The sequence below is a fragment of the Rhinatrema bivittatum genome, chromosome 17 (genome assembly GCF_901001135.1).
Source record: "Rhinatrema bivittatum chromosome 17, aRhiBiv1.1, whole genome shotgun sequence".
NCBI lineage: Eukaryota > Metazoa > Chordata > Amphibia > Gymnophiona > Rhinatrematidae > Rhinatrema > Rhinatrema bivittatum.
The window spans coordinates 10,142,588-10,170,286 of NC_042631.1; the positions used below are offsets into that span (position 1 = coordinate 10,142,588).

A 27,699-nucleotide genomic window follows, 5' to 3' on the forward strand; every position below is an offset into this window, starting at 1 on the left:
CCCGGCGGCAACGGCAGCAGGGAAGAAAGAGCAGCGGGAGAGGCCGGGAGCACGCGACCCACCGGTTGAGAACCGCTGCTCTAGGCGACTGCCTAGTTTGCCTAAGGGAAGCACCGGCCTTGCTCTTCTTCCACCTTTGCACCGGCCCTGAGAAGACGGAGAGGGCTTTGCAGCAGAGGTGGTGGTGGTGGGGATCTGCTGCCGAGCACCGTGAGAGGAGAGGTGGGGTCGGGGATGCTGATGTTAGATAGAGGGTGGGAGTCTGGCAATTTGTGAGAGAGAGGGTGGGGGTAAGGAGGGTACTGGCGCCGGGAATATATTTTATAAAGGCAGAAATAAAACCGTTTGTATTTTTCGGGAGAGAGCTGGATCCGCTTAATTAGCCTACAGCCGGTCCTCGGCGGCAGCATGTGGCACCGCCCAACGCGGGTGCGCCCTTTACATCCTGCCCCGCTCGGGAACGCCCCCTTCCTCTTCTCCCCCCCCCCCCCCCCCGCAGACGGTGCTCTGCGCCGATTGGCCTACGTGCGGTGATTGATCTGCGTAAGGGGCGGGGCCTGGGCTAGGTTTGCAGTAACCAGGAAGTGGCCGCTGGCGTTGGCAGCAGCGAGGTGAGGAGGAAGTGGGGTGCTCGTGGTCCGGTCCGGGGTCTCCAGCCCACTGGTACCTTTCCTGGTGCCACGGGAAGGGGGGCGGCTGGGGATGCGCGGTTTCTTCTTATTGAGAAATAAATTCGCAGCCGGCAGTCCTGCGGGCCCTCGGTGCCGGATGTTAGCCGCTCTCCTGTAGCCCTCGTTGGGTTTGGGGGTTCAGCTGGGGCAGATGTTGTCTGAGCGCCCAGAGCCCCCCCCCCCCCCCCCCCCCCGGTTCGGTCCCACGCTGACTTTGGAGGCTACTTAGTGTGGCGGGCGCGAGAACCAGCAGTCTGCCGGAAGCTGGCGTTGTGAAAATGAGATCCTGAGCTTCTTCAAATTGTGCATGCATGGAAGTTTTTCCCCTGTCAGAACGTAACTGGACGCAGCCAGCCAAGAAAGCAGCACAGGGTGCCTGGACTTGTGGCTAATGTAACAGGAAGGAAGTAAAGACAGGAAGTAGAAGGGTGTGCAACCTGCTCTGCCACTAGGAACTGCTGGCACGGGGGCTCTTTTTAGTCAAATTTAGTTTCAGGATGGGCCCCCCCCCCCTTTTTGTTTTTAGTTTGCATTTAATTTTACCCAGCAAGCATATCTTGATAAAAAAAAAAATCAAGGAATCATTAACAATCATATAAGCAAAATACATTATTCCAAAGTCCACTGACAATGGATCCAAGGAAGACAATCCCTGAAAGGGATAAATATAAGGGTAAAATGAAGCTGATTGCCAGGACGGTCAACACAACCTGAGCAAACTAACAAAGCTGCAAAGTCTGACATTAACATCCATGATCTCATGTGCTATTTTAACATAGTAATGATGGCAGAAGAAGACCAATTGGGCCATCAGGTCTGCCCAGCAAGTTTTTTATGGTAATAACTGCTGCTCCGTGCCAGTTATCTCTAAGCCTTATATTAAGGGTAGTAATATTTAGTGCAGCTGATTTCTTCACAACTAAGAGAATGGTAGATCAGCGGACTAGAAATATTTGAAATAAATAAGAAACCTCTGAATTGTGAAGGTTCCTTTACAAGGAAAATGTGTTATAAAATTAGCTCTAAGAAAAATTGCCCCTCGGTGCATTTACCCTAAGAAAAAATCCTGTCCGTTGTGAAAGTAGAAGCGTGGGCCTGTGTCCTGGAAATATAAATGTTCCCAGAAGTGTGACTCTTGTCTGTCTCCTCCATAGAGGACTCTTCAGTGAACCTGGTTAAGTCCAAGCTCTTCACAGACAAGTTGACCTCCCCTGACCCTGATCCTTGGACCTGAGTTCTCCTGATAGGCCAGGGGAAAAAAAATCCCTGTACAGAAGATGCCGGATTCAAATGTTCTGGGCCATCAGCTCCCTCAAGCTGGTCCACTGAAGCTGGCTCCTGGGCCTGCACATCCATGGTAATATGGCCAATGATGAAGTAGCCGTTTCCACTGAAATCTAGGTTGTCCAGATAGACTCGAGAGTTATTATAAGAGTGCTTATTGGAGTTACTATCAGGCTCATCCAATATATCGGCGCTGAAAACGGGTGCTCAGTGTTGAGCGCCCACTTTCCTAATGTGCTCCCAGCCACCTCTCCTGAGCACACGATCGAATAGATGAGGGGTCGCGCTGCCAAGAAGAGGTTAGCTGTCAGCGGGTTAGGAAAACACGCGCAATTTTACGAGCATCCTTTTTTCTAACCTGACCGCAGCACACTTTTTTAAAATTTATTTTTTTTACATTCCGTCAGTCACTTTTTTTTTAAAATATGGGAGAATAGCTAATAGCCTCACCAACATGCATTTACATGTGATAAACACTATTAGTTTTGCGGGGGGGGGGGTGTTTGGATGCGCGTTTTGGACGCGCGAATCTCCTTTATAGAATAAGGGGTTGTGGACGTACATCCAAAACCTGCGTCCAACCACGAGTTAAACACTGCGCCCGGCTGAGCGCACTGTATCGGATCGGGCCTGTATGTCGACCAAGTTAGCCAATGCTGACATTTGTTTCAGGAGGATTGATTTGAACCAGAACCGGTCACAGGAGTCACAGTTACCATTAAAGAGCCAGCTCACAAATTGGCACCAGCCACCCCATCCACTGCCTCAGCAACCACAGGCCCAGCAACAGTCCGCAAATACTGTCTACTCTCCACTATCATTCATTGTTCTGGCCTTACGGATGCAACGGCAAATAATCCCTCAACGAATGCTGAACCTTCCTCATCTGAGGAGGCCACTGAACAGCCAGACAATGTCATCACGGTGTAGGTGGAAAGCACATGAGCCTAGGGGCGCACCTTTCTACTGGTAAAGCAGTATTCAACGTGTTACAATATACAATCAAAACATAATATGAGTGCCTGAGGGGTGCCCTGTCTGATCTTGAGCTCAGCCCTGAGCTCTGATTTTGTATGCATTAAACTAAACAGCCCATGTCATTCAGTCAGTTCCAGAAGAGCCCTGCGTGAATTTTTTCTTGAAAACTAAATGTTGGATCCTACCACCACCGCAGCAGAGTGGTGAACATGGGGCAGACAAAGTACTGGTAGGCAGCAGATTTAAAATAAATTGGAGAAACTATTTTTTTTCCCCTCAATGCAAAATTAAAGTATAGAATTCGTTGCTGGAGGATGTGGTCAAGGCATCTAGCAAAGCTCGGTTTAAAAAGGGTTTGGACAAGTTCTGGAGGGAAAGTCAAATAATTACTAACTAGGTGGACCCAAGGGAAAGCCACGACTTAGCTCTGGGAGGGAACAACAAGAGTTGGATCTATTCTTAGGTTCTGCTGGATACTTCCCAATGACCTGAATTGGCCCCTGCTGGGTTGATGGACCTTTGGTTTGAATCTTCATGACACATCTTATGTTCTATCTGATTGACCTACCCATGAGACAGCTGCCATATTGAGAAGAAATGAAGCTGAAAGTCTGCTGCCCATGCTGGCATCGCATGAATACAGAAAAAGCCAACCTGGTCGAGGAGAACTAAGATGATTTGTTTTCTCCATTGCACAACTTTAGCCAGAGATCTGAAGTGCCAGTCTGATTTCTGCTACTAACCGCTGATGTTAAAGAAAACTTGTATTCATGTGACTTCATGGAATCAGTTAAGTGTATTATACATGTAGCGCTGTCAGTATACACAGACGTGTTTCCTGCCATAACGAGAAATTTGTCATGTAAATTTTGAGCGGAGGGAAACTGTAGGATTTGCTTCTGGGTGTCGCTGTGTGTCCTGGATGCAGGATTCAAACATCTCCAGATGCTACAATTCCATTCTGTACTGTAGTCTTACCACTGTTCTATGCTGCTAGCCCACAACCATCCCGATGTAGAAAAGAGGATGAATAATCATAAAACTAGTGTCATCCTTGGGGTGAAGGCAGTGCCGCCAGGATAATTTCAAACCACCAGGCAGTTTTGAGGTAGTCATAGGGTGACAAATGAATGAGGTAAGACAATAAGGGGCAGATGCAATGTAATGTGCCCAGCCTAGCGCACAGGTTCACTCTCGGATATGAGTTTTGGATGTACCAGAGTAACACCCGACCAAAACAGGCTAATCTGCAGAAAATCGCCGGTCGCCCAACGCATCCTTTTTAACCCATCAAATTTAACGCCAGCTCCGGGGCAGGTGTGAAGTCATACGACATGTCAAGGGCACATGAAAAAAAAAAAATACCGCTGTCTTCTGTGGTTCCTCTTAATTAGCATCCTTGTGATACTGAGATCTGCTAGTGGTGATTGAAATGTGAGAAAAATGTAAGGTCTCAAAAGAATTCTAGCGGCGCAATATACGTGCACAATCTACACGCTTCAGGCTGATTCCACCACGTGTAAATTATCTGTGGCAGGATAAAACGGACGCTCATATTGAGCGCCTTGTTTTCTTGGTCCGTGCACAGTCACCCCTCTGGGCGCCCGATGCTTTTGAGCGCTAGGGACGCACGATTTTAGCCTAGCGCACCCTTTTAACGCAGCAGCTCATTAAAATGTAGCATCGCACGCCCAGGTGGATGTGCACGCGTTGAAAAAACAGGCGCCCGGTTCGGGTGCACGTTTTTTAAGCACTTGATATTGCGTCGGCCTGTGAACCCTTTTGTAGCCTTTGCTGGATAAGGCCATGCAACTGATCCACGCTGTTGTGCTTTATTAGCTTGCTAACATTGTGAAGATTAGTTGGAAGATCTTTGGAGGAGGGGTTAGAAGGTTTAAAATAGATGAGATTAATAGTTGCCATTTAAAGCTGGGCTATGGGAATCTGTCTTTATAGACCACAACTCTCCTGTAAGAAAAATGGCAGGGACCTGCTGAGCGGGTTTGCCGGGAAAGTTTTTGTTGATTTTGCAGTGTTGATTTAATCGCACTGAAGTACGTTAGACTCCGAAGGTTGTTTAAAATCTGTTTTGAAAACTCTCTAGGTCAGGGCTTTCCAAATCTATAGCTGCAATGGATATGCATGAGGTAAATTTGCATACATTGGGGACCCAGTGCATGCAATTTGATCTGATATTCATTGTGGCTATCCAGAAAACTTGACTGGGGTCACCAGGACCTGTTGGGGAAGTCCTGCGTCAAGTACGAGTTTTTATCCTGGATGAATTTGGCAGGTTTAAGCCATCCTGATGATGATGATGATGATTAATCGACTGTCTCCCAGTCAAGGGTGACTGGGAGACAGTCGATTCTGCCCTTGCGGAAAGATTAAATTATTTATTTGCTTCAGTGTTTACTGAAAAGGATGTTGGGAAGATACCCGTACTCTTTCGGATAGTAGAAAGACTAGGGGGCACTCCATGAAGTTAGCATGGGGCACATTTAAAACTAATCGGAGAAAGTTCTTTTTTACTCAACGCACAATTAGACTCTGGAATTTGTTGCCGGAGGATGTGGTTAGTGCAGTTAATATAGCTGTGTTTAAAAAAGGATTGGATAAGTTCTTGGAGGAGAAGTCCATTACCTGCTATTAAGTTCACTTAGAGAATAGCCACTGCCATTAGCAATGGTTACATGGAATAGACTTAGTTTTTGGGTACTTGCCAGGTTCTTATGGCCTGGATTGGCCACTGTTGGAAACAGGATGCTGGGCTTGATGGACCCTTGGTCTGACCCAGTATGGCATTTTCTTATGTTCTTATGTACCAGAGAAGGTTTTCATTGGTAATGATTCAGATGAACTGAACCAAATCAAGGTGAACCTAGAAGATGTGGTAGGCCTGATTGACAAACTGAAGAGTAGTAAATCACCTGGACCGGATGGTATACACCCTAGAGTTCTGAAGGAACTAAAAAATGAAATTTCAGATCTATTAGTTAAAATTTGAATCGGTTATATACTCTTTTAGATAATAGACTGGGGACTCTCCATGAAGTTAGCAAATAGCACATTTAAAACTAATTGGGGACAAATATATTTTTCACTCAATGCACAATAAAGCTCTGGAATTTGTTGCCAGAGGATGTGGTTCGTGCAGTTAGTGTAGCTGTGTCTAAAAAAGGTTTGGATAAGTTCTTGGAGGAGAAGTCCATTACCTGCTATTAATTAAGTTTACTTAGAGAATGGCCACTGCTATTAATTGCATCAGTAGGATGGGATTTTCTTAGTGTTTGGGTAATTGCCAGGTTCTTATGGCCTGGATTGGCCTCTGTTGGAAACAGGATGCTGGGCTTGATGGACCCTTGGTCTGACCCAGCATGGCAACTTCCTATGTTCTTATGAAGAGTTGAGCAGTTGGTGTGGATGGGCAGACAAGATAAGTGGCATGGTCTTTTTTTGCCATCCTATTTTTATGTTTCTATGTTGGTGATGTTTTTAATTTCCCAGTGTAGGATGCACAGCAGCCATGGGCACCAGCATGGCCACCATCGACCGCATGGAGTGCACTGGCAAGCCACCCATCCACACGAGGGCAAAGGGCACTCATCTCAGGAAGAAGAGCTGCCCCTCCTTGAGGATTATAGTAGCTGGGATATCGTGAAGGCTACTCAGTAAGTCCATGAGGACCTTGTTAAGTTATGTTAGCAGCTGGTGAGAATTCATGACTCTGCGATGTGCTTCTTTGCAGGGGAAGCAAGTCCTTAAATGTTTATTACATTGTTTTTCTGTTTTATCAAAATATTTCCCTTACAGAATCGAAGCAGGCTTGTTCAGGACACGTGTTTCTTGTAGCTGTGGATAAGGGTGGATGCACCTTGGCTTTAGTTTTGGGGATAATTTTCAAACTCCCTGCCTAGCTCATCTCTCCACTCCCACTCCTTCCTCAAACTCCTATTCCCCCCGTTCCCTGGTCCCAGTGTTCTCGCCCCTTCCCTGTTTCTTGACCCCTCACCATCCCTAGCTCCTTCCACTTCCAGTCTCCCATTACTGTCCTCTCCCCTCCACAGACCTGTACCTTTTCGCTGCCTCTCACTCTCGTCCCGGCGCTGGAAGTCTGTGGCTCCTCTAGCACTGCGCCATGCCTGCCATGCAGTCCATTCGTCTCCTGTTTGAACCGTGTGGTTCTCTGCATCGAGGGGGTGCATTTCCTGAGCATGTTTGAGCTGACCCTTGTGACCGAATGTTTTTGACAGTGAAATTTGCTGCGGCAGAAGTGGCATGCGTTAGTTCCCAAAACGCAGCCAATTAGACCTCAGGATTTCCCTCCTAGAGCTCTGGCTGTGACTCATTAGGGTTACATACGATCTTGGTAGGCTGCGATGCCTTTTAATGGACCAGTTAACAAAAAAGTTGTAGTGCATTAATGCATGATCTTTTGAGACCACACAAGTGCCATCTTGAGATGGTTTCTGTGCATTTGTAAGCCCACAGTCAAACACATAAGACGGTATAAACCTGACGGACTGTGGCTGGACAAAACCGCACCCCAGGCACAAGTGGCTTTCAGTGGCCCTGTCTTCTTCTTTATTTCACAGCACTTACCCTGTATGTGTGCGTGGGGGTGGGGTGGGGGGGTGTCACGGGGTCGGGCTGCAGCACTGCACTGCCAGGACCTCCAGATTTGCCCCTTTGCTGCGTGGTTCTCATGGGGGAAGCTAGGCCACCGTTGACTGCCCCATGCAGGCACATCTGGCAGGCCAGTGGAGGGCGTGAGGAGGGTCAGGCGGTGCCTGGCTCACCCCTCTTGCCCCCATTGGTGCCTTGCCCATCCTCTGTGATGGTCCCGTAAAGCTCTTTCCTTAAAATGAAGGGCTATGGAAGGATGGAGCACTTGCCAGATTTATATTTGTTTTAGTAAATAAAGCAACATTTTGAAGAGCACTTTTCAACTCTCGATGGTAAATATGTTGAGAGTCTTATGCATGTGACGAAATCTGGCCCTTTGCTCCCTGCCTGCCACAGGTGAAGGATGCCCCAGACAGGGGTGAGAAGTGGGTTAAGATTACATCGCTCTTCTGTAGGACTCCAGGCTGAAACAGCTGCTTGTCAGAATTATAGCACAGTAAGGCGACAAGCAGTGTTAAAGCACACCAGGCCTTGCTGTGGTCCTGCTGATGGCACTTGGCTTTCTGCCTTACAATGTGCCTAAGACAGGCAATTACAGGGCTTCCGTGGCTCTCTGTCAGGGTTCACTGAACAGAAAATCCTGAAAACTGCAGACCAGGAAATCGCAATGTCTTTTTTTTTCTTTGAGGCATGGCATATTGGAACGATGTCAGGAGCTGGTTGAAGCCGGGTATGACGTCAGACAGCCTGACAAGGAGAACGTGACCCTTCTGCACTGGGCAGCTATAAACAACAGACAAGAGCTTGTAAAGTAAGAGCATATGCAGTACCTTCTATACCTGTCAGTAGTAGGCAGACATGGAGAAGAATCATGGGGAACAGACTAAATGCAAGCTTTTCGCTGCTGCTGTGCCTTTCAGAATTTTATCTTAGCTCTTTCACTAATACATGTAATGTAATATACCAGGGGTAGCAAACTCAAGAGCCACCAACAGGCCTGGTTTTCAGGATATCCACAATGAAAATGCACGAGATAGACTTGCATGGAAATACCTACAGTATCTATCTGAATGTAATCTGCTTTGAAGCGCCCGAAGAAGAATATAAATCAAATTAATAAAATAAAGCATTGTTTGTTGTGGATGTCCTGAAAGCCAGACTTATTTGCAGCTCTTGAGGACTGGAATTGGCCACTGCTATGATATCCCATGAGATATAAGAGCACCTTGAATTGATTTAGATAATGTTGGCTGTGATAGCAGTTCGCTTGTAGCCTCAAATAAATGTAAGTTAATTTTACAAGAGTGATATTTCTTTCCCTTGTGTCCATGCTATGGGTTCTGGCAGGCCATGCACCCCAGAGGGGGCTCCATGTATAGTTGAAGGTGCCATCTTACTGAGATGACCCCATGGAATCCTGCAAGCTTTAAAAACCAGTGACCAGGAAGCACTGTAATAACCAGATGCAAATGTGTGAATTTCTCTCATTTCTGGAACGGAATGGCTTTTTGATATTAGTGGACAGATATTCTGTTTTCTGAACTTTTTTTTTTTTTTTTTTTTTAAACGAATTCTGAACATTCAATCAGTTAAACCGCGCATAACTCATGAAACTCCGAGAGCTTCCTTACGCAAATGTTTTCCTGCCACTGTGCAATTACCGTATGCAAAAGCCATTTGCTTGTAGAAGACCAGATGTTAAATCAAAAGTAATGTGGTTCCTTCTTTTCATTTGTTTTTGCTTACATTACACAGATATTTAATTTCCAAAGGGGCAATTGTGGATCAGTTAGGAGGGGATTTAAACTCGACACCTCTTCACTGGGCTATCAGGTAAGGAAGTTAGAAATCTCGGAGGGCAACTGCAGCCCCGGAATCTGGAGCAAGCTCTGAAACTGTGCAGACTTCAGTGGCACGCGAGGGAAACCAAATCCACGGAAAAGGAGCAAAGTCTTGCCCATGCTGGCTCCTGCCCTGATAAATCTTCATGTTAGCAGCAGAGCTCCCTGTCGGTTCTCTGGCGCTAGGTGCTTACGAGTGGTGGTTTAAGAGCTTCATCCCTGCGTGATTACAATAGTGTGCAATGTGCTGCGTGTCTGCGTTTCCTTCAGTGAGTGCTGAGATCTCTGCATTCGTGTCTCGTCCTTTTAGGCAAGGCCACTTACAAATGGTGATCCTGTTACTGAGCTATGGAGCGGACCCTTCGCTCATTGATGGGGAAGGATACTGCAGTATTCACCTGGCAGTGCTCTTTCAGCACATGCCTATTATAGCTTATTTCTTATCAAAGGGCCAGGTAGGTGCTACTGACCTCTCACTGAAGATCTTTTTTTTTTTTTTTTTTTAATTTTAACTCCATTTCCTCTAAAACACTTTCCTTATTCAATTCTTGCTAGTATGATTTGTGCATCTTTCAACTTTTGCAAACTCTTGGGAAGTCCATTGAATACCCTGTAAACTAAGGAGAACAGAACAAAAGCAGTGTTGGTATAGCGAGGGATGATCAGGGCAGACTTTATAAAGTATGTGTAGCTAAGCTGCTTTAATCTAAGTTGCATTTTCATTTTGAGGAGAAGCATAATTAACAATTTGTTCTCTACTTTTAATATGATGCAGCATACGCACAGTGCAACAAAATGACTTGGGTACTACAAGCTGCTATTATCTCACGTCACGCGTAGCACAAGGGCCCAGCAAGGGTTAGCTGGTGAATTTGCTGCTGCTCTCAGTAAGTTCCCGCGGGAGCTGGCAAGGCACTAACTGCCGGCAGGAAAATGGCACAGGCTGCAGGACTGCTAGAAGAGGGGGACCCAGAGGGTCACGGGGCCAGTCGGGGGACCTTGCGTCATTCTGCTGGTGCATCAGGCCCAGAACTTGGAAACCACAAAATGTGAATTTTATACAGTTGGCTACTTCTGGCCTTTCTTTGGGCTCTAAAACTATAGGAGAGGGAAGTTTTAATAATAATAAAAATCCCCAAATATAGGAAGAAACCCCCCTCAGAATTCTAAATGGCCTGGAAGATTGTAAACAGATTTCTGTGATTCTTCCGTCCGGTTCAAGCCTGCTAGCCCTCAGGAACTAATCGGGCAGCCTTGTATTATTATTCCACTCTCTCTAAGTGTTGGATTCCCAACTAGAGATAAAGCAAGTGCTTAAAGGTGAGATTTAAAAAAACAAAAAAAACCTAGACGCAGGCTGAAATGTGCTTGCTGTCCGATCCGGAGCGCATGCCTTGGCCAGAAGTGGTTCCTAGAAAGCTGATGGGTTTGTTTTTGTCCGGAAATAAGGGAGGGACTGTGTGGTCTCATCGGAAACACAACATTCGTTGAGAGAGAGCTAACGTTAGGGAAGTGCACGCAAGGTCTGAGGAAGGAGCCTTCACCCCTTAATCTTTTAACGAACGCTATCCTGGTAAAAAGAGCGAGCTCCATGCGAGCAGCGACTGCGGGTTCTCTCTTCTTAATAACTGAAGCTCGGGGGTGGGGAAGCCTCCCTCGCACACGAGCAGGGGACCCGCTGAAGAGTGAGGCGGAGATCCTGCGGTGCGGTGAGGTCTGCTTTTCCTCTGAAAATCCTCCTTGGTAATGACCTCTCTCTCTTCCCTCAGAGCATAGACACGCCGGACATACACGGAATCACGCCTCTTATTCTGTCGGTGAAACAAATCATTGGGTAGGTAGTGCTCGCGTTGCTACACTGATCGACCTGTGAGTCCTGCTCTCCAGTTTGTCTCCATTGCTGTCTGGGACGCTTGGGGTATTACAGCCCTCGATCAGATCTCTGGTCAGAGAGAGCCACATTTGGGGGATCAGTGATTTGGAAGAGGTGGCTCTCGCCCCCTCCCATCTTGAATGCCAAATAGAAAGTGCTTCGTGCTCACCAGAAGATCCAGGTCACAGGAAAGGATCTTCTTGGGGATAAACCTCCCTTGTCCCGTCCACGACTGCCGGGCTGCCATATCCCGCCCCAGGGGTAGCTGCAGTGTTTTGGGAAATGTGGCCTCACAGTATGGGCCTTATCGACAGAGCACGTTCTCCATGGGCACAGGATAAGAAGACCATTGATGAATTGAGTGCTTATTGATACCAAGGCTACCCAGGAAGTTAAGCGTGAGCAATGTGGTTGGTGTGGAATTGTATACGTCAAGAAAAGGGAACGGAGGGTGTGCTGCCGCTATTCTATGTTATGAATGTCGGCAAAGAAAAGCCTATAAATACATAAATAAATAAATAAATATAGATACAAGGTAGAGAGAAAATTGACTGATTATACAGCCTTGTTGAATGAGGCACTGGATTCATCTGCTTTTAGCACTGTTTTTGTTTCTTATTAAAGTCACTTTGTCTGTCTGTTTCTGTGTACACATTATTTCCAGAAGCACTCAGCAAACGTTCAGGACAGATAGAACTACATCAAAGCAAGAAGCCAAAAAACTCCAGAAAACATAACGAATCTAACTTCGGGGGGTGCTTATCTGAATTGCTCTGCAGTTCTGTTCTTGTCTTATTTTTTTTTGTCCAGACCAGAGCCCACTGGGTTTCTTTTGAAGTTCAATCCCTCTCTGAATGCCGTTGACAAACTGCAGAAGAACACGGCTCTGCACTGGGCCATCTTATCAGGAAATATTAACGCTGTCGACCTGTTACTGGCAGCCGGGGCTAATTGTGATGTTCAAAATGCCAAGGTAAGAGCTGGATTTTTATTGGTGCTAAAATAACTGCAGCCATACCTGGTGCTTTTGGCTCATGCACTGAAGGTAAACAGAGCCTAGATTGAAGGGATGGCTGTGTCCAGAGGATTTCTCCGCATGGCTTAGTTTTGCGCATACTGTGGCAGAGGCAAGCCTGGCTCCTAAGAGCCCAGGCCGTCTTGGAGCTCATCTCAGTCTCTAAAATGTTAGGGATTTTCTGAATACGTGGATTTGGGAAGATGTAATATGTGCAGGCGATAAAGCCGTGTGTCATCAGGCTCGTGGCTTCCATTACAGTTGGGACTATTTTCTCGCTACCTGATTGCATCTCTTTCTTTCCCTGCTGCTCTTTCTCTCCATGCCTGGTACAGAATAGTTATTTGGTACTGACACTGTCAGGAGTGGAGGAGTAACCTCATGGTTAGAGCAGCAGGCTGAGAACTGGAAAAGCCCAGGGTTCACAACCCACTGTCACTCCTTCTGACCCGCCATTGTCTCAGGTACAAACTTAGGGCTCATTTACTAAGCTGCGCTAGGCGTTTACGTGCAGCATTTTAAATAACTTCATTATTTTTGCCCCGGCAATGCGGCTATAGTAATGAGCTGCTTTGTAAATGCATGCAAAGCAGCTCATTACTAGGTAATTTTATGTAAATAATGCAGCTTGCCTGAACACAGCTTGCATTTTTTTTTTTTCCTGTTCATACCGGATAGAAGTCCAGATAAGTGGATTTTTCATTCCTACCAGCACATGGAGGCAGAGAATAAAAGCTTCTCAGGCACTGCTACATAACCGAGAGTGCTGCCACCTGCAGTCCCTCAGTATTTCTCTGTCTCCAGCAGATGGGAGAGGTGCAGATCTGCAGTCTGAGGCTCTAAGACTGGAGAAAGAGAACAGAAAGAAGGCAGGGCTAGAAGAGGAGCTCCCTGAGGTGTTGGGCGTCTTCGTGGGCCATCCCTCTGGGCGAGTGGGGGGGGAGGTGTAGTCATTATCGCAGAGCTCTTTATGGGTATAGAGACTCCTCCAGGACTGGAAGGGGTTTTGTTTGACATCAAGGCTCCAATTCTCCGTTCGCCCTGAAAGGAAAGGGGAAGTTTTTGGTTGAGTTTAGGAGTTTGACTTTAATTTGGCTTGGGTACAGGTCAATGCTGAGGACCACAAGAGGCACTCTCGGTTATGTAGCAGTGCCTGAAAACTTCTGCTGGCGTTGTAGGTGACTTTCCCTGGGAGCATTGGGACTTTAACATGACTCCTGATGCCATTGCAGTGAGTTAAAAGGCCTGAGTGGCCCTCTGCCTAAGTAGAGAAATAGTTCCCCAGCCCCCTTGGGGGGATCCCATGTCCTGCCACCCCTTGAGGTGACCCTAGTGCAGAAATAATGAAATAAAGTAAAAAGAATATCGGCACAGACCCCCACCCCCCTCCAGTTTCTCCACCAACCTTCCCTCCCCATCCCCGTGCCGAACCCTTACATCCCTGATAGGACCTGGAGCCGCCCCTATGCAATGTCACTGAGAAACGGTGCCGGCCGGCCTGGGTCCTTTTCATGCCCCATCATGTGATTGTGCCCGACTGCCAGTAGGAGAAAACGGGGAGGCAAGGAAGAGGAGATGATGGGGGGGGGGGGCAGGGTCTTCACTGCTATTTCTTGCTTTCCCCCCACTATTTCTGCACCGGGGCCAACTCGAGGGGCAGCGTGGGAGGGGGATGCACTTTGTGGGGCCGCTCAGGCTGTTTAATAAGATGGTGGCCCTGGACTCTCTCTCAGGTGGAATTTTAAGGGGCAGCTAAGTCGTATTTTACTGCCGGAGGAAATGCAGAGTGCGGCAGCCTGGTAAAGCCCGCACGTTTTCCTCTCTGCAGACAATGCCGCAGTCTAGTAAATGACCCCCTGAGGACAGAGAGATACCTGCAGTGCATGAATGTAAGAAAGGCAGAATATATATTGTTAAATAATTTTTAAAAAGCTTAGCATGTCCGGCTTTCTTGCATCGAGCTTTGTCTGTTTCTTTAGATAGGGTAGAGTTCTTTTTTTTTTCTATGGCCGCTGATAGCCAAGCTACAGTGAACCTCGTGAGCACCGCCTGACAGGAGTCACTTTGCAGTGAAAGCTGAGCACACGGTTAGCAATAAATATTAATCAACAAAACGTGCCTAGCCAGCATCCACCCACCCCGCTGCGAGTTTATTCAAAAAGCCGCCCTCAGGAGGCTGTTCTAGCAGTGTCCAGCTGTCATCCACAGTCGCTTTGTCATTCGTCATGAGCAGCCAGCAGTGGTCGTTCTCAGTTTGTGTCTGCTTTTCTCGATGAGCTTAGGCTGTTCCTCTGCTTTGGTTTAACAGAGAAACAGCGAGTGACTGAGCAGCACTATGTCCCGGAGCGACCGTTAGGCACAGTCGCTGCCCGCACTCGCTTGGAAGCCTCGCATGCACCGTGCTTGTCTCTTTGCTGCTCTTGTGTCCTCCATCATGACCTTGGCATGGACGTGTTCCTGCTTTTGTGTGCGCTGTCAGGGGTAACCATTACAAATGGGCAGTGGTATAGAAACCTACGTGTAATTGTCCCCCTCACCTAGGGCGAGACCCCGCTCGATGTGGCTCTTCAGACACGGAACCATCTAATTATTCACATGCTGAGGGAGGAGGAAAAACTGAGACACAGCAGAAGCCTCAGGTTGCTGAAAGCTACGGAGAAATATGAGGTACTTTGAAGCAGCAGCAGATGGGAGCCGGGGATGAATGGCTGGTCAGGGGGGGCCGCTCGAATCCAAGCCGCTTCCGTGGGGTAGACCGGTGCCTTACCTGAAGAAATGGATCCTCAATGGGTTTAAGTTGGGAGAGGGAAATAGCCCCCATGCGTTATTAAGAGTAAATGAGCCTTGTTACAGATAACTGTAGCGCAGTGTTTGGTCCAACCAGACGTACCCAGGGAAGTTTAGTCAGCTATGTGTATATTTAAAAGAATTTATTTTCCATCTTTTCACAGTTCAAGGCAGGAAACAAACAAAAAATAAAATACCATTCATAGCGATTTTGTGACAGAAGTAGCCCAGTCAAAATGTGAACGCCTCCATAAATTAAAACCTGCGAATATCCGCTTCGGATAAGTGAGAATGACAGCCCAGGGAGGAAGCTTAATCCCCAAGCTAGAATGCCTGTCATAGCTGTGGAGCGGAGGGAGGGCTTCGGCCAGTAAGCGCCAGAGAGCAGGACCTGCCTGGAGAAGGCTCGTCCACAGGTGTCACGAGTTGCGTGGATCGTGGGGAGCAGCACCTCGAAGGCCGCCTTGTGCGGAGCTCTGTGCTCTAATCCGAGCTGCTCTTTTTAGCAATTTGTGTACCAGCACGGCTGTTCCTTATTTAATTCTCCCACGGTCAGGAAGAACAGGTAATTCTGTGTTCTTGTATGCGAATGCTGGTGAGTGGGTGCGTGCAGGCTGCAGTGCCCTGCAGGTAGATGGATTGCACTAGTCCAAGCCAGCGCCCCATGCAGAGCTTAAAGAAGATCCCTTTTACCCACAGGAATAAACCAGATTTGGGCCAAACTGCCAGACTTCTGACCTGGGGCGAGATCTGTATATTACAGTTGTCAAAGTTAAAACTGGACGGAGCATTCCGTGGCGGGAATCGTCTTAAGTATAGTCAGTTCTGGTTTTATCTGCATTGAGGGCAAGCTATTTTATAAGGGAGCCCCGCTGTTTAACTGCAGAGCACAAAAAACTGAATGATAGCTGCGTCGATTTAATAGCCTGCACCTAATCCCGACTGAAGGGTACAGACTGGTGCTAAGGAGATGTTGAGTAATTCTGCCAACAAAGCAGAGCCCTTGCGGCACACCAGTGGTCATCGGGTGCCTGGAGGAGACAGCAGGGTTAATTCTGACTTGCTGTGACCAGTCGGACCACTTCAGCTAAGTCCCCTGACCCTGGCAATCGGGAGATTGCGATTAACGCCGCTGAGATGTCCCGGAGGCCTAGCGCGTAATCTTGTCCTGTTATCAGAATCTCATCTGAACTAAAATGTTCCTGAAACCCAAACTGATTTTGGTCAAGGAATGCGGGGTCGTACAAGTAGGAGTTTAGTTGTTTTTAGAACTAAACCTTTGCCCAGAAATGGTCAGGTTTGAGGGGTCTGAAGGTGGTTTCTTAAATAGCCAGCTAAATCCCGGAACACCTCAGCGGGTGGGAAATTTTGAATCTCAGGGTTTGGCCGGGTAAATTAAACCCCTTTGGGGGTTCTGAGGGTATTTAAATGCAAGTTATTGTATCCATTTGCATATAAATGTATACATTTTAGTATTTAGTAACTGCTTCCTCGGTAAATGATAGAAAACCCCAGGGAGTGTCGAGCTATATTGATTAGTCCGGTATTCCTTAACCTCATTCCTGTGGTCCCAGCAAAATAGCTTAAAGTTTTGAGAGGATACCTCCAAATTAAACAGAGCAAACTGCAAGAGGTATTCCTGCAAAGATCGCCAGAGCTGCATCCCGCCGCACGGTGTTCAGGAGAAGCCATTGCTGGCCTCCTGTAACTGGTGGTGGTGGTGGTGGTGGGGGGTACAGTTTAGCAGATAACCTGTTCTCACGTGCAATTTTATCCTTAACAGTTTCCCTTGCTCCTGCTCGTGTCCGTTATTGTGATGTGGGCTGTGGGATACATTGCAGACATGAATTCAGATTCCTGGCTTTTAAAAGGAAGTCTGCTAGCCTTAATATTTCTAGGAATTCAGCTCTTCACAAGGTTTGTATATTGTCATAAAGTTGCGTTTGTAGAAAACCCAATGGCTTGTGTTCTATGCGATTTGCATGATTAACTCATTTGCACTTTCATTTTGTGTTTCTTTTAGATTAGGATTAAAATATTTAAACCTTGGTTGATTTTTTTTTTTATTTTACATTTTCTTATCTTGCATGTAGTGCTGTTATTGCACAACAGTTCATGGCCCTGTGCAGTTGTGCCTTGAAACCTAGAAATGCGACGGCGGAAAAAGATTATTCAGCCTATCCACCCACCGACTAATTCAGCTTTACAATTCCTGCCACTCCCTCAGAAATCCGTATTTTTATCTCAGGCTTTCTTGAATTCAGAAACTGTTCTTGTCTCCACCACCTCCTCAGGGAGGCTTTTCCATGCATCTACCACCCTCTCTGTAAATAGATATTAGCTTGGATTACTCCTGAATCTACCCCCTTCACTCTCATCCCATGACCCCCTCATTCTAGAGCTTCCTGTGCGTGGAAACCTTAAATGTATTTAAATGTCTCTGTCTTATCTCCCCTGTCCTGCCTTTCCTCTAGATGTAATTATTCGCTTTTTTGAAACCTGTGCTCAAGGCAAGTTACAATTCAGCTACAGTAGGTTGGTCCTTGCCCCGGAGAGTGCACGATCTAACTTTTATCTGCGGCAGTGGAGGATGAAGTGAGCGGATTATTAACAGGAACCGTGTCTTTCTTTTCTTTCAGATATTTTATCGGACAGAAAGGTCAAAGAAATGTCCCCACAGTATTTTTTATCAGTTCCGTATTCTGGGCATTCATGACCTGGTTTGTCTGGCTTTTGCCCGATATCCTTTTCTGTATACGTCAAAGAGCGAGATGAGCCCATGTCCCTCTTTCTGCGGAGGGAAGGCGGGAGCATGATGGCACTGCTTGGAAAGCACATTCCAGATTTAACATTTTGCTATTTTGTATAGGGGCAAAGAGTACATAAATTATTTGTTCAAGGATGATAAAACGTTTAGTGCAAGAGAGAGTAGATGATCTGTATATGTCAAGGAGGCCCCTCCTATTCCTGTTAGCAGTCTGCTAGTAGCATAACGTGGCTGCAGCTTGGCAGGGAGCTTATGACTTGCTGCATTAATATTATCACTGCCACTGCTCCAGTTGTGGTTATTTCTCTGAAGTCCTCGATTTATCTGGCTTGAGACAGGGTTGTAAAGTGCAGGGCTCTCCGCCTCACCTGGAAATGGTAGATTCTTCTTCTTCATCCAGGCAGGCCAGTCCACACAAGTGGGTTATACACTCCAACCAGCAGATGGAGACGGAGGTCACTTCATATAGCCCTGCACAGACATCAGCCTGCCAGTATTCTCCGTCTCCAGCAGATGCTGGACATGCATCTCCCTAGTAGGGATTATCCGTGTTTAAAAAAAGAAAAAAGGAAGAGATTGAGCTACTGAGGTGACACCAGGCTCTTCCCTCACTCAGTTGAGCCTCAATGCCTGGCCAGGCTTAGGATTAAAAAAAAAAAAAAATAATAGCATCAGAGGAGAAGGGAGAGCTCGGCGGTGAAGGCATATGCTGACTTCCCCCATAGCCACTGGGACCCAATGGTGCTGTCAGCCAGGAAAGGGCTCGGGTAAAAGAAAAAGAGAAGGGATAGACCCCCTTTTTGCTTACCGGGTCGTTTCTCTCCCTTGGCACTAAAACCTGCCCCCCCCACACACACACACTCACACTCCACCTCTGGGTAGTTAGTGGAGAGTGGACGTGGCATGAGTCGGCAGGTAGAGTCGCATTTCCTTCTAGGCCCCATGTTGTTGGTGTGGATTGGCCCGGCTGAGTGCAAAGAGAGGTGAAATTACTCTTATGTGATCGTTTCCTTTCCTCTAAGGAAAGCAGGCCGGTCCACACGCTGCTCTGGACTGCCTACTTGGTTTTGATTTCAGTTCGTCCCTTATTTGGGGACGATGCAGAATGTTCTTTGTCATTTGAAGGATTGGTAAGTGAAAAACCAGCCCCCTAAGTTCAGTTGATGTAAAACCTTTTACTGAGCTCAGGACTTCAGAGTTGGTTGGAAGTAACAAGTCGTTGACTGTTAATAGTCATAGTTCAGGTATAATCAGTTTGTCCGCAGTTTGGCTTTTCTAGAGATACTGGCAGCCTGATGTCTGGGCAGGGCTATATGTCTGTGACATCAGCGAGTCAGTTGTCTCTGTCTCCATCTGCTGGTAGGAGTGCATAACCCACTGGTGTGGATTGGCCTGCCTGCCTGCCTTAGAGGAAAGATAAGTAAATTCACCTTTGTGCTTATATATTCATAGTGCAGGTCTCTAGCACCATGAATTCTGATCAGCCCCATAACGCTTAACACTAGCGCCAGAAACATTACTTCACCACTGACCAGTAGTAAGATTTCCAGCTAAGCCAGTGCACGGGGCAAAATAGCTCATGCCTTAATTAACAGTGAGTTTACAGGAGAGAGTGCAGGTCTCCTCGCTGCAGGGAGCGTGAGGTTTGCACACAAGAAATGTGCGTATGATTGCAGGTGTAAGCGTGCACTCGACCAAGCGCATCTGTTCACATCGGCCTATAAATTGCACTTCTTTTGGTGCTGTTTCTAGTTAGATATGATTCAAATGATTGCTGCTTTACAGCTGATGGCTGCGTTTCAGGAGGGAATCCTAATTATATCCCTGGCTGGTGATAATGTAAGAAACGAGGAGTCCAGGACGAGTGCACAAAACCTCTGTAGAAATGATCCCAGTTTGGTTGGAGTCTGTTCCTGAATTGGTTGCATTTCCTGCTGCCTCCCTGCAGCGCTGCGCGGGCGAACTCCTCCGCAGCGGAAAATCCACGTAAGACGATGATGCAAAGGTTCAGCAAGGCAATCCCGCATGTGTGTTTAGAAGCTCAGGAAACGCTGGTAGAGAGAGTGCAGTCTGGGATAAAGCTGAGTAAATCAAGAGCATGGTTTCCTTAACACGCAGCTTAACCTTTGGGGGCCCTGGTGTTTCAGATCCCTTTCATCCTCAGCACCGTAGGGCTGATCTACAATTTCTACAAAACCTGGACCACAGACCCGGGATACATTAAGACCTCTGAAGAAGAGAGGAAGCAGGTATTCTTTCTCCTAGGCACCCGCGCTTGCATTTAGGGCCAGATGTGGCCAGCCCTGATCTTCTTAGAGAAATGCTTGGTACTGCACATCTGACCCACTCTTAATGTATCCAAAATAAAATGCAAACCTGGTATGACGTTTTGTCTGTGACCCCTCCTCTCTCTCAGCCTTGCCTTGGTTACCCCAGTCCCATGCAGCTTCCCTATCCCCGTGGTGCTGGAAACCCTTCTCCCCAAAGAGGGGGATGGGAGTCCAAGGCGAGATGCGCTGCTCGGCCCCCACTCCCTCAGACCTCTGTGCCAGTGCTTCCACACACAACTTGGGTTATAAACTCCTCGGCCTTGCCATCTTAATTATATACAGGAAAGCAGTAGCACTCGAGCTATCCACAGCGTCTGAAGAAGACCTCTCTGAGGTCGTGAAAGCTCCCGTGCTACAAGATCTTTCTTTCTTTTTTGTTGTTGGTCTTTTAAAGGGTTTCACAACCTGCTAAGCCTCCAGTTTTCTCTAGGCCTGAGATGCTACTAGAACTCTACTAGAAAAGCAAATGATCCCCCTAGGATTTGTCTCTGGCACCTCTGTTGCATGGGAGTTGCCGGAGCCCACCCAGTGACGATGTCGTGTTTAGTTCAGGCAGTAGGAGCTGCTGCTCTTTCAAAGCAATTTTCACAATTCTTTGTTCTTTCAGACGATTGTTACGCTTGCTGAAGCCGGCTGCTTGGACTACAGAATGTTTTGCACATCGTGTCTCGTAAGTGGCTCCCTCTTTCCATCTTGAAACAAAAGCAAAATGGAGAACAGCGCCAAATTTAAACCTGCACTTCTTGGTAGCTTTAGTTAGAGAATAAAAACCCAGAAATAATGTATCCCTCCGATATCTGAAATTGAGAGCTTGCTTTGTTCCTGATCTCTGCTTTCTGGCACATGGTCACTGCGTGGCGACATTCCAGCACAAACCAAAAGTCATGCCCTCTGACCTGTGAAAAGCGGATTGAGCAGTCTGTGCACAGGTCTGATGCTTCAGTGAAGGCTGGAGGGACCTGTTAAAGGCATATTTCCATGGGTGTTCCCTTGGATGTGCAGGTCCATGGCGTCTGATCTCTGGGTCATGTAGCTTGTTAAAGACATCACCGTAGTTTGCTTTTCTTTGTTGCTTTTCCTGTGTCTGCTAAACTATGGTGTCAGAGGCTATGTGGCAGCTACTTCCACTGGGGGATGTCCATGACTAGTGCACTGTGTGAGTATTAGTCTCACAATTAAAATGTAATTTTATAGCTAACGAGTTTGTGTAGTTGGGAGTAAATCCTGAAACCCGTGCACCTGTACCGCTCTCTGTGGTGCTGTTTTGATGCCCTCAGCCTAGCCTGATACATGTGGCTCAGCTCTCTCTGCCCTGGGTTTTATTACTTAATTATGGTACTAGCTTCAACCCACTTTTACGAAGGCTTAAAACCCAAGAGGTGAACCTGTAAATTGCCAGGCTTATTTTTTTTTTTTTTTTTTTGGAGTAATGTTTGACGTGTTTACTCTTCTCCTAGGTGAAAAAGCCACTGCGATCCAATCACTGCATTATCTGCAACTTCTGCGTTGCCAAATTTGACCAGCATTGTTTATGGACCGGTCATTGTATAGGTGAGTCGTGCCGGGTTAAAATGTAGGAAGCAACAAGGCGGGGGCTGCTCTTCATTACAGCTAAAAGTGAGATTCCGAATTGCATTGAATGAATTTGCAGCCAGCAGAAGACAGATCCTCAGATTCTGAAGGGTTCAGGCATTTTTCCCAGCACACAGCAAAAACAGCTTTTGGTTTTTTTTTTAAAGAGAGGGCCTGTGTGTGCTGGATGAGCAGTGCGGGGTCAGAGTGTGGTAGTTTAGTGATCAGAGGAGGTGAGAACCGTGTGCTCCCCGAATGTAGACATAAGCAGGAAAGCTTTGCACTGTTCCACTGTAAAAACATTTACCTTCTGGTTGTGGTCGAATTAAATTCACATTTTCTTTCTTTGTAAAAACAGGAGCAGGAAACCATCTTTATTTTGTCTTGTTCTTAATTTTCCTCACCATTGTGGGTAACTGGATGTTGTATGCCATCTTGGTCTGTAAGTATATATTTTTTTTTTCCCCTTGGTTTTCATGTTTCTTTCCTTTACAAACATCCGTCCAGCCATCCTCTAATATTTCAGCCAGTGCACACGAGCCGAGCCTGCACGGTTAGTTCTGCTTTAAAAGAAACCTTCCCTGAAGTGCTGCTGTGTAACTCTGGAGTCTGGGGAGGAGTAGCGAAGGGTTAGAGCACCAGAGGAAGCCAGGGTTCGAATCTCACTTCGCCCTCCTTGAGTGCAAACCAAGGGCTTTTCTCCCACTACCAGCTCTTGGGGACAGGAGAGCACGGTCTGTACCTGAGTGAATGAAGTGACTCGACCATCACAAAACGCAGAATATAAATCAAAAATTGGACAGCAGAGCATCTCGGGGATAAGTAACGAGGCCAAAGCTATTTATATAATGAATGCACCGTGACCCGAACGTAGAAAATCACAAAACAATTACAGCCACGGTTTTCTGACACATCTCCCCCTCCCATCTTCTACATCTTTTTTTGAAATGAGTCTGTAATGATCACGCAGGTTTGTTCCGACTCCTAACGTGGTAGGGACTCAAAGGAATACAACGTTTTATGGGAATGTGAACGGGAGCTGGCCCGTACCCACATGGAGGGTTTTATTAATTTTTTTCTGACTTTAATGAATACAAATTATTTGTTAGCTTCATTGGAAGTTTTTGCAGCTCTTGCCTTACTAAAGTAATATATAATAATTTTTTTTTTTTTTACTTTTGGAATTTGGTGCTTCACGAGTGGTTTGTTTTTTTTCAACTAGTGATGATTAGATATTATGACTGCCATGTGCAGTCTGAACACAGTTTTGAAGTGAGCTACCTTTTTCACTTCTGTTCACTGGTTATAAAAAGCCATCCCGGAAAAAGAGTTTTTGGTGTTACGGTTTAAAGAATCTCACAGGGGTGACTGTGCTTCACTTGAATCACCTCTGCTTTAAAATGTTTGTTCCTTATATTATTATAACAGCTTTACAGAAATGTAATGATTAGGGCTTGCGATTTGGGGATTTTTGCTTTACAAAGCTCAGAACCCAACAGGGGGTTTGCAGCAGTGACCTCTGCTGGTGGCTGTGGCAGCACAGGTGCTTGGTAGAGCTGCCAGCAGAGGGAAGAATATTTTCATATGTATGAGGAATACGAATGAATAAGTGAAACGCACTGCAAAACCCTATTTTATAATAAGAGCAGAGTATCAGATCCCTTCATTGCCTGTCGCCACTAATAAAACGTGATAGTACCTTATATGAGGTCATAGGATAGATAATTATAGCTACAAGGGAAAAGCAGTCAGGATTGTTCCAAAGATCCCAGAAGTATCTAATAGTGAGGATCCACCTCCTTCAAAACAGTAACCATTTTAGAATAATTAATGCAACCAACCAGTGTGCATTGTTCATAAATAGACTGCATTAAGGTTAATGAGGCGTGTTGTTACAAGACACATTTTGTCATGTAATTTGTATGTATTGCCAGGCCACCCACCCATAAATGGTGACAGAAGGGTTTGACATGCTGTAATGTCAAATGCATTGTCATTCTATATGGACGAACACTGCTATATATATCATGGTTGATGTAGATTTACAGGAAGTAGCGGGATAACAGGCTGAAGAGGAATCAATGGAACTAGTTCTTTCTTTCTTGGTTCTGTTTTTTCATTGACTGTTGCAATGCTAACTGCAGAGCCTTCTGTCTCCTCGGGGACAGTGCCTTGCTGGTATGGTGACAGCAGTCTGGTAATTGATAAACTCTGCTTCTTTTCAGATTGGAGAGATCACTGTCCAACAACTTACAAGCAGGATGGAGCCTGGACTTTCTTAACCCAGATTGTGTTTTGCTCTCCATGGCTTTTGTACATCTTCACAATTACATCTCTACACACCATCTGGGCTGTCCTGATGCTTGTAATACAACTTTATCAGGTAAGTCACTGTACCTTTATCATGTCCTGAGTCATTTTGGCCTAATATTTGGCTTTAATAAGGAGGAATTTAAAATACATGTTAATTTCCTTTCCTTTATTCCTGCTTTACCGGTTCAGAGCAATTGGGTTATGCTTTCAGCAGATAGAGAGAAAGCTCATGACTTTTTCTATAACAATCTCACTACTTACATGTGGTGCAGAGACAGATAAAGCCAGTATTCCTATGGCAAAGCAGATTTTAAATAAATATTACTAACATAAATATTATGTTTTGAAGTTAATAAATTCCCAATTTTTTTTTTTAAATAAATGAAGATCCTCTGTAACATTATTACATATATATATTTAATGTCATACTGAAATATCTCTTATCTTCTTTTATATTTAAAGTTCTACCAACACTTCTTGTTGGGCTGGGAGCAGCGAATTAAGGGCTCACTACTCTGAAATATTTCAGGTACCTAGCCAAGAGAGTACAGTATTTACTGCGTTTTTTAAATTAATCTTTAAAGAATAGGCTCCGTGTGAATTAAAAACCTGCTGCATGTCCAGTACTCTCCGTCTGCTGGAGGCAGAGAATACTGCACAACACGGGAGGAGTGACCGTCATGAGTGAAAGTCATGAGCGCTCTGCGTCTGCTGGAAGGGGAGCAGAACCCAATCGTTCTGGACTGGTGTAGCAGGATGAGAAGGGATGCAGTATTTATCCAGTTGTTAGGCTTTGGCAGAGATTAGAGCATGAATATATATTATATATATATCTACATACACCCACATGCCTTTGGGATGTTGCTTATCTTGTGTCCTGTTCCTGTGGGCTGAAGAACAGCCACAGAATGAAGGCAGAGGGCTGGCAGAAGGTTTTTCTTCCTGCCTTTAGGACCTGTTGCTTCTTATCCAGAATGGCTTTGAAGATATTTTGGAGGGAGCTAGCAATAACTGTAAGGTGTCCTTGTTTGGAGATTGCGTTTTTAGGTTTGACATCCCATGAAAGGATGACCTTCCTGATGAAAAGCAGACATTCGAAGCGTCCCTTCTCCTTGAGGACAACACCATTCAAGTAAGTGCTGGCCAGAGAAAACTGCTCTCCGTGCACATTCATTTGTGGGAAAGAACCCTCGTTCCCAAAAGTTAATTGATTAACTAGAAAGCTGTAATGACAGAGACCACAAAGCCCATCTAGTCTGCCTGTTGTTGAGCACAGATTACTTCACCTTCAGATGTACTTTGTGCTGGGAATAACAGCAAGGAAGTCCGTATTAAAGGCTTTGTCCCAGCAGCGTTTGGTGTTACATGGGCAGAAACTAAGGTACGGATATTCCCTCTCTGAGGAATGCGTTACCTGGGACAAAATTTAGCTGGATAAAAAGGTGGTGATGGTTATAAAATTTTAACTGGCGAGGACCGATGAGTTTAATGAGACAAAGTTAGGTTTATTCAGTGGCAAACCCATTCTGATAAGTGCCCGCTTTAGCTCGCGTCGCCCTGAAACCTCTCGTTTTGCTTGTGTGTGTGGCTGCTCTGTGCCTTCCCCGGGCAATGTGTCACGTTTTGCGTCGTTTCTTTTATCTAACTGGTGCCACGTCTTGCTTCCCTAGCCACGGATGCTTTCAGAACCTCGCAGAGTTTTTCCACTGGCGCTGCTTCGGACTGCTCAAGCACCCGGAGGTCGATTGGACGAAACAGTACATGCTTCTGTTTGACCCAGCAAAGATGAAAAACTTCCAGGTTGTATAGGGGAGCGTCCTGCGTAACCTGGAGGAGAGCACCCTCCTTATGATAGAAACTTTTGCTCTTTGCAAGTTGCGTGGAATTTTACATTTTTTTTTCTTTTTTTTTTATGGTTTGCGGTTAGATGCAACTTAAATCATTTGCAGAAAGCACAGAAGAAAATATATTTTTTATGGTTGCTTACACTTTGAGTATAAAAATGTCTGATTAATTCTGTGGCTTTGTGAATTTCTGGTGGAGCTGTTCTTGGCGACCCGTGGTTTCTCTTTGCTGCTGTGCGACCTGCATTTTACGCTGACCCTCTCGTCCTGTTCTACTTCTCATCAGGGAGCCATCGTATAACTTCTGCCTTCCTTTCCGAAGCCCTTCCACAGCTGGAATGTGAAGTGCAGTGGTTGTTACGGGTCTGCATGGGCAACATTTCATTTGTTTTGCTCTGTTTTTATTTTTTTTCTGTTGCATTTTTTTTTAACTTAATTTCTGTTCATTTTGTTACTTTACCTGCATAACTTTGGTTTCATGCACATAAGTACAACTTTATGTGCGCTCAGTGAGCTAAAGAAATTGAGGTGGCAATTTTCAGCCGTTAAGCAGCTTGGCTGGTTAACCATATCCAGCTAACTAGCAGGATGTATTCAGTGGTGAGGAACGCGCCCCCTGACTTGTCCGGTTAAGCCAGATAAGCGCTCACTATAGCTGGGTAAGACATTTAGATGGATAACTATTACATTAGCCGTCTAAATGGCATTTGAATATGGCCCTTGAAATGACTGCTCATCCCTAATGGTTTTCTTTTGTCCGAGGGAACAGGAAGTGTCTCAAGCAGCTGTCACTGTTGTACGAGTGGTGCTTAAGGGGCTACATAGGGCTCTAGATGTCTGCATATCTAGAATGAGTATTCATGAGAGAGATTTGCAGATGTTTATGAAGGTTTTTAGCTGCTTGTTCTTGTTGTTGCCCTGAAAGCCAGACCTGTTTGCAGCTCTCCAGGACCAGAGTTATGCCCCCCGCCCCCTGTATAATAACTTGCTGCTCAAGCAAAGCCGTCAGGAACACAACTCCTTCACCTGGCAGTCACTGGTGACTTTTTTTTCTGGTCAATTTGTGCTTTTAAAATGTTTAATGTAAACAGAAGAGGATATGATGACATTACCCTTCCGGCAGCTGTTTGACAAATGTGCCACAGCTATCAATCAGAATGAAGACCGGGCAAAAGCCTTCCAGGAAACATCTGCAGGTGCAGTTACCTGTCCTCACATGCTTGAGAAATGCAGAGAAAAACTAAAGAAATGGTCTATTTTTGTAATTTTCTTTTTTATACACTAGATAGTGCTTATACTGGCTCTTTCTGTGACTCCATATGAAGGTAACAGTTTAAAGTGGAGCTGGATATTTCCAACTGTTAACGTTCCTATTGCGAAGAGGAAGGTTTAGTAAACAGTCTCCCAGTTCTGCCCGTGCTTGCCAGGGAACACGAGACAGGCTCTGCAGGGGCGGGCACAGAGAGTCCACCTGTACAACAGCAGCAGTATTTAACAGGAAACGTTTCCAGCAGCATTTCACTGTTGCTTGCAAATGAAAATTGTGATTTTTCACTAAATTATTTGTTATACTGTAACTGTAAATAGTGCGTTTTTCACATGTAATAAATTGTCTTTCAGGTGTAGAGGTTTTGATCATTAGATTTTCCCAACCTTTATAGTTTCGGAATCTTTTTTTTTTTTAAACAGATTCATAAAGAACTATAAAATTAAAAATAAGATCGGTTTGCCGACTGCTGACGTGTGTGGAACAGGGGTATCGTTAGACTCTTTTGTGTTGCAAAGGGCATGCAAACCG

At 45.9% G+C, this 27,699-nt stretch overlaps 1 protein-coding gene across 5 annotated transcripts; it reads left to right on the forward strand.

The window, feature by feature from the left end:
* On the forward strand, positions 1-27,526 carry ZDHHC13 (zinc finger DHHC-type containing 13). Of its 5 annotated transcripts, none has more exons than XM_029582238.1 (17): positions 1-222; positions 6,441-6,604; positions 8,248-8,370; positions 9,315-9,392; positions 9,711-9,855; positions 11,170-11,234; positions 12,084-12,246; positions 14,830-14,955; positions 16,859-16,992; positions 17,715-17,815; positions 19,967-20,091; positions 20,780-20,842; positions 21,630-21,723; positions 22,103-22,186; positions 23,970-24,127; positions 25,092-25,189; positions 25,728-27,526. In XM_029582238.1, the coding sequence occupies exons 2-17, from the start codon at positions 6,447-6,449 to the stop codon at positions 25,864-25,866; spliced, it is 1,854 nt and encodes a 617-aa protein (XP_029438098.1). In that variant the 5' UTR covers positions 1-222; positions 6,441-6,446; the 3' UTR covers positions 25,867-27,526. The 5 variants fall into 5 exon arrangements, with proteins under 5 accessions (XP_029438098.1, XP_029438097.1, XP_029438096.1 ...); XM_029582237.1 differs by lacking the exon at positions 1-222 and adding an exon at positions 521-611 and having other exon boundaries at positions 6,446-6,604; XM_029582236.1 differs by lacking the exon at positions 1-222 and adding an exon at positions 531-611.
* Positions 27,527-27,699: the final 173 nt, after the last annotated feature.

Bases quoted from the DNA above. Each gene is read 5' to 3' on its own strand.
- ZDHHC13 (XM_029582238.1), top strand. From the start codon at position 6,447: ATGCACAGCAGCCATGGGCACCAGCATGGCCACCATCGACCGCATGGA. The intron at 11,235-12,083 runs GTAGGTAGTGCT...TTTTTTGTCCAG, and splicing joins TCGGTGAAACAAATCATTGG to ACCAGAGCCCACTGGGTTTC. The intron at 25,190-25,727 runs GTAAGTGCTGGC...TTGCTTCCCTAG, and splicing joins TTGAGGACAACACCATTCAA to CCACGGATGCTTTCAGAACC.